This window comes from Cotesia glomerata, linkage group LG4, assembly GCF_020080835.1.
Source record: "Cotesia glomerata isolate CgM1 linkage group LG4, MPM_Cglom_v2.3, whole genome shotgun sequence".
NCBI classification, from domain to species: Eukaryota; Metazoa; Arthropoda; class Insecta; order Hymenoptera; family Braconidae; genus Cotesia; species Cotesia glomerata.
In genome coordinates, this window is record NC_058161.1 from 19428840 (window position 1) to 19439263 (window position 10424).

At 30.7% G+C, this 10424-nt stretch overlaps 1 protein-coding gene across 1 annotated transcript; it reads left to right on the forward strand.

Annotated features, from left to right (window-relative positions):
* Positions 1-6544: 6544 nt before the first annotated feature.
* On the forward strand, positions 6545-9656 carry LOC123263323 (tubulin alpha-8 chain-like). Its single transcript, XM_044725977.1, has 4 exons — positions 6545-7210; positions 7965-8334; positions 9284-9447; positions 9530-9656. The coding sequence occupies exons 1-4, from the start codon at positions 6582-6584 to the stop codon at positions 9654-9656; spliced, it is 1290 nt and encodes a 429-aa protein (XP_044581912.1). The 5' UTR covers positions 6545-6581.
* The last annotated feature ends 768 nt before the right edge of the window (positions 9657-10424 follow it).

A 10424-nucleotide genomic window follows, 5' to 3' on the forward strand; every position in this document is an offset into this window, starting at 1 on the left:
TTGATACATTTTTTCTAAACAATTTAAAGTTTTTTGGAACCAATTGGAAGAACTTTGTTTCATAACAATTATTTTTGATTTCTGATGCTAGACAATGGCAGTTATAAATTTTGGTTAAAATTTAATGGTATCAAAATTAATATTTGGCAATTTCAAATTTAATTTGGAATTTGATAAATTGTTTACGAACGATTTGAAGTTTCTTAAAAAAAAATTAGAAAAACGGTTCAGCCTAAAGACCATCCCTGCAACTTCCCGCTAATTCTATACCTGGGCGCTTAAAATTGTACTTATGATATTTTTGAGATTTTGAGCTCAAAATATAATTTATGTGATATTTTGAGCTCGCTGAGTTCAAAGGGATAATATTTCTATGCATTTGAGCTCTCCCAGCTCAAATGTCTGATAGAAGTTTCATAGAACACTATTTTTGGAATTTTCAAACCGCAATAACTTTTGAATGGATCAACCGATTTTCACGCGATCGGTGGCATTCATCGCAGTTTTATCGTCCTCGTAAGTTATTTTCAGGTTTTATTTAATTGATCGAACCAAAAATTTCGGAGTAATCCCGAAAAAACACTTTTTTCGGTTTTCTTTCGTTCACGATATCTCTCGAAAAAATCAACCGATTTTGACCAGCTTGGTGGCGATTGAAGTGGTTTTTTATTGTCTAGAGCTAACTAGTTTTTGGAATCGATCGGTGGAGCCGTTTAAAAGTTATCCAAAAAAAACCACATTTGAAAAAATTTTTTTTCTTAGTTTTTTTCAAGATTTCTCAAAATCTACTGATCCGAATCGGTTCAAATAATACTCAAATTCTAAGTTTGGCCAAGCCCTTTCAAATGGCACCAACCACAATAAAATCGAATCAGCCGTTCAAAAGTTATAAGCGGTTCACATACTTTCACACACACACACACACACCCACACGCACACACACAGACATAGTGACAACCTCGTGGGAGTAGTCAGGGAAGCTTCCTAGAACCTCAAAACGTCGAGATCTGATGAAAGTTCGATTTCCGAAAAACGGGGTGAAACCAATAACTTCCCGATTTTTGAAAATCTTCGATTTTCTTAGCGGGAAGTTAAAAATTTAGCCAGCTTCGTTTCAAGACTATAATTTTCAAATTTTGATGGTATTGAGATTGATTTTTGATAGATTGTTTCCAAACAATTCAAAATTTCTTGAAACCAATTGGAAAGGTTTCGTTTCAAAACCATTATTTTTTATTTTTGATCCAAGACAGCGACAATTTTAAATTTGAGTTGAATTTTAATGGTATCAAAATTGATATTTGATACATTGTTTCCAAACAATTTAAAGTTTCTTTAAACCAATTGGAAGAATTTTATTTTAAAACAATTATTTTTGATTTTTGATCCTAGAAAATGGCAATTTTTAATTTTGCTAGAAATTTAATGGTATCAAAATTGGTATTCGATAAATTGTTTCCGAACAATTTAAAGTTTTTTAGAACCAATTGGAAGAACTTTGTTTTAAAACAATTATTTTTGATTTTTGATCCTAGACAATAGCAATTTTAAATTTTGATTGAACAATGTCTGACAACAATAAAATTTTAATTCAAACTTTGTTTACAAACAAACAATCTCAAAACTTTCAATGTCCCGTTAATATTTCAACAGTCGTCTGAAACAACTTACACTAGATCAAAAATAGATGCCCACCAACTTTAAAATTAATTTTGTTTCCAAACTTTGTTTCTAACCATTATTAGAACTTTTGTCGTCAATTTTGAAACAAACAGTCATTCTTAAGTGAAGAATAAGGGCAATGTAACTTATACTCGGTAATTGTCACAAGATCGATATAAAATTCACCCGTATATTTATAAACGCAAAATAACTAGTTCATATATATAACATAGTATATAATCTATATAATTAAGAAAATAAGTAAAATTTTGTGCTGCAATTTTAAAATATACCATTCAAATTTTTCATATTAAAGTAAAAATATTAGTCCTATAAAAAAATGTGTTAAACAAAAATTATTCAAAATTAAATTTTATAAAAAAAAATATTTCTTATGATTTTTTAAAAAAACCAATATTTTCGCCGTAATCTAAATTATTAAGAGAATAAAAAAAAATTTTGTTTCCAGGATAGTCATATAATGAAATTGTTTTTTTTAAGTGAAATTTAGTGCCATTGCAAAGGTCTTGACTTGAATTTGTGCCTTTTCAAGATTTCATCTATTTATATTTCATCTCTATCTCGAGATACATAATTAAGAAATGACCTTGTATCTTGTGAACTGTTAATATTTTTAAAGATATAAGCTCATCCCGATGTTACACGCATCGAGACCTTTCATTTGAGTACCCACATCAATTTTTCATATATTTTATATATTTCTATATATTACATAAATGTATATATGAAAAATATATCAAAAATGCATGTGGGTACTCAAATGAAAGCTCTTGATAAATGTAACATCGGGATAAGCTTATTATATCTTTAAAAATGTCAATAATTAAGAAATGATCTTGTATCTTGTGAAATATTGACATTTTTAAAGATATAAGCTCATCCCGATGTTACACTCATCGAGACCTTTCAATTGAGTACCCACATCAATTTTTCATATATTTAATTATTTCATATATTTATATATATTACATATATGTATATATAAAAAATTAGGAAAACGGTTGACCCTGAAGGCCATCCCTGCAACTTCCCGCTAATTCCATACTTAGGCGCTTAAAATTGCACCAATGACGTTTTTGAGCTCTTCGAGCTCAAAAATACAAATTATGGGTTATTTTGAGCTCTCCAAGCTCAAAGAGATTGTTATCCTATGCTTTTGAGCTCTTCGAGCTCGAAAGTCTGATAGGGATTTGATGACACTATTTTTTGAATTTTTAAACCGCAATAACTTTTGAATGAATAAACCGACTTTCACGCAGTTGGCAGCATTTGATGCAGTTTTTTAAGCCTCACAAAGAATCTTAAATTTTGAATTGATCGCGCTAGAAATTTCTAAGTTATTCTGACAAAACACATTTGAAAAAATTTTTTTTTTCAGTTTTTTGAAGATTTCTCAAAATCTGTTGATCTGAATCGGTCCAAATAGTTTTCAAAATCTAAGTTTGGTCAAGCCCTTGCGAATGGCACCAACCGCGATGAAATCGGTCAAGCCGTTCAAAAGTTATAAGCGGTTCACATACTTTCACACACACACACACACACACACACACACACACACATACAGACGCCGTGACAACCTCGCGGGGATAGTCAGGGAAGCTTCCTGTGACCTTCAAACGTCGAGATCTGATGAAAACTCGATTTTTGCAAAACGGGGTGAAAACAATAACTTCCCGATTTTTGAAAATCTTCGATTTTCGTAGCGGGAAGTTAAAAATATATCAAAAATGCATGTGGGTACTCAAATGAAAGCTCTTGATGAGTGTAACATCGGAATGAGTTTATATCTTTAAAAATGTCAATAATTAAGAACTGACATTGCTATCTTGACAATTAATGACATTTTTAAAGATATAAGCTTATCCCAACATTACACTCATCAAGAGCTTTCATTTGAGTACCCACATCAATTTTTCATATATTTTATATATTCATATATATTATATATTACATATATGTATATATCAAAAATATATCAAAAATGCATGTGGGTACTCAAATGAAAACTCTTAATGAGTGTAACATCGAAATGAGTTTATATCTTAAAAAATATCAATAATTAAGAAATGACCTTGTATTTTGTGAAATATTGATATTTTTAAAGATATAAGCTCATCCTGACATTACATTCATCGAGACTTTTCATTTGAGTACCCACATCAATTTTTCATATATTTTATATATTTATATATACTATATATATGTATATATATATATATAAAATATATCAAAAATGCATGTGGGTACTCAAATGAAAGCTCTTGATGCGTGTAACATCAGGATGAGCTTATATCTTTAAAATTGTCAATATTTAAGAAAGTACATTGCAATTTAACAAAATTCATTATTTAATCAAACAAAATTTTATTTCTTTTTTAGTTTACAAGTCACGGCAGTAACATAGTTATTTTGAATTTACGGGAAAAATGTTGGCGCTAGCAATTACGCCATCATCGAGCATTCTTAGTACGGTACAATGTGCCTATAACACAAACATATATTATCACTGACATATATTTTTATTACTGCAATCAATATATCGAACGAATACGAATATGTACCGCCTTGTTTCGTATTCGTGTATTTTATATTATATGTTACATATAAGTATCTTGTATATATACATATATATGCAGTACAGATATATAGATAAAAATTTTTCTATCAACGACACGCAACCTCTTACTTAGAACAACTTTGTATTTCCGCGTACAAAAATTATTTTTGCTGTTTATATTATTATTATTATTATTATTATTATTATTATTATTATTATTATTATTTTATTATTATGTATAACAAAATATCAGAGAAAAATTAATAAAAAAATGATTAGAAAAAGGAAAAATAAAAATGTATATAGACTTTTTTTAGGGTTTATTGACACTCGAGGCTTACGGAATTAATAAAACTCGGCTTTATCGGCAAAGAGCCTGTTTGAAGTAGTTTTTAAAGGCCAAAGGCGGAGGGTTGCTGAACCTACTGATCTTCTACTCAGTCTCGCGGGTGTATAATACCGGGGAAAATATAAAAATATAAAAAATAAAATAAATGAAATGAAATAAAAAACATCAAAGAACACCTTTGAATAGTCAATTGTTTATTTATTTTATTAATAGTTATTTTTAGACGTTTTTTTCTGTCAGTTTTGTCGTTTTTATATTTTATATATTTTGGATTTATCGGGAAAGAAGAAAAATAAAATATGGTGAGTTTTTTGGGGGTATTTTTTTGGGAATTTTTTTTTTTTTAGAAGAAAAAAAAAGGGGTTTGTTGGAGCATGTTTTTTTTTAACCAAAAAATTTATTAGATTTAATTTATAAAAATTTTTTTATTAAAAAATTAAATTTATTTATAAAAATAGTTTTTTAACAAAGAATTGAATTTTAATTAATTGTAAAAATTTTTCATTAAAAAATTGAATCTATATTATTAAGAGAATAAGAAAAATTTTGGGTCCAGGATAGTCATATGATAAAATCGGTTTTTTTTTAGTAAAATTTAGTGTCATTGCAAAGCCCATGATTTGAATTTGTGCCTTTTGAAGGTTTCATATCATTCTTACTGATAGTCAATTTCTAATGATAGTATTTAAGCTGCATTCGAAAATTCTCTATCTTTAGAGACATAATTGAGAAATGACCTTGTATCTCGTGAACTATTGACATTTTTAAAGATATAAGCTCATCTCCATATTACACTTATCAAGACCTTTCATTTGAGTACCCATATCAATTTTTCATATATTTTATATATTTATATATATGTATATATGAAAAATATATTAAAAATGCATGTGGGTACTCAAATGAAAGCTCTTGATGAGTAGAGTATAACATCGGGATGAGCTTATATCTTTAAAAATGTCAATACTTAAGAAAGTACAGTGAAATTTAACAAATATCTTGTGAGCTATTGACATTTTTAGAGATATAAGCTCACCCCGACAATATACACATCAAGACCTTTCATTTGAGTACCCACACCAATTTTTCATATATTTATATATATATATATATATATATATATATATATATATATATATATATATATATATATGTATATATATATATATATATATATATATATATATATATATATATCATATATTAAATATATGTATATATGAAAAATATATCAAAAATGCATGTGGGTACTCAAAGGAATGCTCTTCATGAGCGTAACATCGGGATGAGCTTATATCTTTAAAATATATATTATATATATGTATATATGAAAAATATATCAAAAATGCATGTGGGTACTCAAATGAAAGCTCTTGATGAGTATAACATCAGGATGAGCTTATATCTTTAAAAACGTCAATATTTAAGAAAATACAGTGCAATTTAACAAAAGTCATTATTTAATAAACCAAAATTTCATATATCTACATCTCTACAAGTCACGGCAGTCACGTAGTGACTGCCAAGTCGCCGGTTTTAATTATCTATAAAAATTTTAAATATTGTTAATTTTATGAAAATTGTTTTCTAAATGTAAAAAAATAGATTGAATCTATTAAATCTATCTTAAAGTTCATATAATTTCTTCTCTTTCAATTAAAGCTGTAATGTTAATAATTTTAATAATTTTTTTTTAAATTTCGTAATTTTAAAAATTAAAAAATTTTTTTAATCAATGTATTTCGGACCAAATGCAATTTTTTAAAATATTAAACTAAGAAAAAAAACATCATTAATACAAAACCTCTTAAAATTGAAAAAAAAAACTAACAATTTTTGCATTTTTATTCAATATAAAAAAAAATCACTCCAAATTTTTACATTAATAATTTAAATAGAATCCTGTAAAATTTTCTCCTCTCCCACCGCCTAACAACTCCTTTTTTTTAGCGTGAAGTAATATCAATTCACATCGGTCAAGGCGGCGTGCAAATGGGCAACGCGTGCTGGGAGCTCTACTGCCTGGAGCACGGAATCCAACCAGATGGATTGTGTCCCTCTCCAGAATCAAACGACGGGTTCCAAACATTTTTCAACGAAACAGAAGCGGGTCATTTTATCCCACGAGCAGTTCTTATCGACTTAGAACCAACAGTTATCGACGAAGTCCGGTCGGGAACTTACCACCGGCTGTTCCACCCAGACCAGATGATAACCGGTAAGGAAGACGCCGCTAATAACTTCGCCAGAGGGCACTACAGCCTCGGCCGAGAGATAATCGACGAGGTACTGGACAAGTTGCGACACGTTGTCGATAAGTGCGAGGGCTTGCAAGGGTTCCTGATTTTCCACGCGTTCGGAGGAGGAACCGGCTCCGGACTAACCTCTCTATTAATGGAGCGGCTGTCGCAGGACTACGCGAAGAAGTCCAAGCTGGAGTTCGCGATCTATCCCTCCCCTCACATTTCTACCGCAGTGGTGGAGCCTTACAACGCCATCTTGACGACGCACACCACACTGGAGCACTCGGACTGCGCTTTTCTGGTCGATAATGAAGCGATCTACGATCTCTGTCGTCGGTGTCTTACCATCGATCGGCCTACTTACACCAACCTTAACAGGTGAAGATGTAAATTTACTGATATTTTGATTTTATATGACGAGACCGTTCTAAATACCGAATCTAATATGAAAAATAATTTTCAACTTTGAGCTTTGAAATTAAGTATACGTATAAATAAATACGTAATTTATCTAATCCCAAAATTTAAAAAAGATTCACCGTTTAGTTACTTAGATATTAAATTTCAAAAATCAAATTTTTTATCTCCTTATACACGGGCTCTTATGGCGGACAAACGTTTAGTCGAGACTTTAATTATTTTTTTCAATATTAACCTCCCAACTTTAACGAATAAAAAACTATACACAAGAAACTTGGATTATTGTAAAATATAAAAAAAATTTAATGATAATACATTACCGATATAATTTTAGAAGTATTTAAAGTTTAATTTAATGTTTTTGACTCGTTTATCGTCAGCTATTTATTCGAATAAAGATTTGGCAACGTCGCGTCAACAGCTGAGAAAAAAGAAAAGGATAGAAATATAGTTACAGAGAAAGAAATATTTGACTCACACACTTATCCACGTCTCTGTAATGGGTATAATCAAACGCGCTGTTGCCAAATCTGTTTATTTAATCCGGCAAGTAATAAATACCAAAGTCATTTTATTATTTTATTTTATTAAATAAGTAAAAATCATCAATTATTAAATTGTTCAAATTATTTTAAATTGAAATAAAGAATTTTGACGAATATTGGGAAGACTGAAAGTAAAAAATAATTTTAACATTATTTGTTAATAACAGGATTATCGGGCAGATAGTGTCGTCGATCACCGCGTCTCTAAGGTTCGACGGAGCGCTCAACGTCGACTTAACCGAGTTCCAGACGAATTTGGTGCCTTTTCCCAGAATCCACTTTCCTTTGGCCACGTATGCGCCAATTATTTCTACGGAAAAGGCCTACCATGAGCAGCTCAGTGTGATGGAGCTCACTGCGGCTTGCTTCGAACCTGGGAACCAAATGGTCAAGTGCGACCCCAGGAAGGGAAAGTACATGGCCTGCTGCTTGCTATATCGGGGCGATGTTGTTCCCAAGGATGTCAATGCTAGCATTGCGAGCATGAAGGTCAAAAGGGGAATCCAGTTTGTGGAATGGTGTCCGACTGGGTTCAAGGTTTGTTGAAACTTTTGGAAAAATTTTTAGAGTTAAGGAGATCCACCCGAACTAGTACCCATATAGCAATCGTTTTCAAGGCTTAAGCAAGTCTGGTCTCAATTCCGATAGTTGTTAGTATCTTTTTCTACCTATGGGTCTTGCTCCAGATACTTCAATTGCAAATTCAATTGACAAGTCTTGAACAAGCCTTGTACAAGAACTTTGGGCCAGATTATAGCTCAAAAATTGTGTAAGAAAATTGAGAAAATCTGAAGATGCTTATCGATAAACTAACTACATCAATTCTTGAGAAAGACTGACACCAGAAGCATGCTGAATATACTTGTGCAAGACTTGCTCAAAATCTGCTCAAGATTAAATGTTTTCAAATGACCGTTCGCATCATTCTATTCCTCCTATATTTACTATAGGATCAGTGGATCTCATTCAGCTTAACCTTTTAGAGTATAGACCTACTGTTTTATCGATCAAGACAAAATTATTTTAAAATGAGCACCACTGAATCAATAGCTCTTCAAGTAGTGGAGGGAAAAAAGAGCTATAAAATATATAATGCATCATGCATCTTGAGCAAATCACGCTTTAACATTTGCTGTTAGTTTTTGGTTGACAAATGCTTTAGAAATTAACAAATTACTGAGAATTACGGATATTGAGCAAATCTTCAGCAAGTCATGAGTAAGTGTCTGTTGTGAGTTTCTGATTCAAAAAATCCGTCAGAAAGTTTTTCAATGCACCTTGCATTAGACTTGTCTCATATTCTTGAACAAGATGTCTTGAGCTAGTTATATATGAATTTTGAACCAGTTCTTTCTACATGATCTTGAGCAAGACCTATATGTATAAAAAGACAGGAGACACTAGGGGTTTTGCTCAAGACACTGGCACCTAAATTTAATAAAAATCTCAGAATTTAATAAAAAGCAACTGATGTTTGGTTCTTTAGGTAGGGATAAATTACCAACCTCCAACAGTAGTTCCTGGAGGAGATCTTGCTAAAGTACAGAGGGCAGTAGCGATGCTTGCGAATACTACTGCAATTGTTGAACCCTGGATGCAGCTAAATAGAAAGTTTGATCTTTTGTACAGTCGCAGAGCTTTTGTTCACTGGTTAATATCAACATTATTTTTATATCACAAATTTTGAGTTTCGATACACAAAAATTGAATAATTATAAAAATAAATTTGCAGGTATATCGGTGAACAAATGGAAGAGAGTGAATTTAATGAAGCACGAGATGACTTATCGGCTCTAGAAAAAGACTACCGTGAAGTTGCAATGGACGCAACGGACATCGGCGGTGAAGATGAGGTCTAAATGTTTTTTATAAAAATATATATTAACAATTTGTAAATATATTTAATAAAACAATAACAATAAAGCCACAAAAAATTAAAATTCTCAATTTTTAAATCATTATCCAATTAATCTTATTCAGGTATCATTTTTTCCAGCTTAACAATAACGAACTGTAAACATTTATCAGCATATTCAATTTCCGCCATTAATTCATCAACTTTCGCATCTTTATTTTCAATTTTACTCTGAATGACTTTATCCCGCTGATAATCATAATAATTAACTTGAAGATAAACCATTATCAAAGCAAGTGACAAATACTCAATTTGAAGGTTAACCAATTCTTCATTATCATCATCAAAAGATCTTCTCAGAACTAAAGACAACGCTATCTCAGATGATTTTTTGACTAACTTGCCAGTTTTCTCAATATTTTCCAATTTTTTCTGTATTTCAGATATTTCTTTGTAATCAGTAATGTCCATACTATCAATTTTTATCTTATCCTTCCAATCTTCCAAAAACTTCTTGAATTCATTATCAAAATATTGGTTCATAAGATGTATATTCCTACAGTCGCCCATAGTGTCATATTTTTTACTTCTACTCCTTAATTTTTTCTCCTCTGTTTGCTCCTGAACTTGTTTGAATATTTTAATTGTCAATTCATCGACAACTTTTGATAGAACCTCTGGATCGTAGCTTTTTATATTTGAGGCATGTTTTTTCGTCAATCTTGCAGATCTATATTCTTTTGATACTATGGTAGGATTCCTGTCATAAATA

Bases quoted from the DNA above. Each gene is read 5' to 3' on its own strand.
- LOC123263323 (XM_044725977.1), top strand. From the start codon at position 6,582: ATGGGCAACGCGTGCTGGGAGCTCTACTGCCTGGAGCACGGAATCCAA. The intron at 7,211-7,964 runs GTGAAGATGTAA...TGTTAATAACAG, and splicing joins ACTTACACCAACCTTAACAG to GATTATCGGGCAGATAGTGT. The intron at 8,335-9,283 runs GTTTGTTGAAAC...TTGGTTCTTTAG, and splicing joins GGTGTCCGACTGGGTTCAAG to GTAGGGATAAATTACCAACC.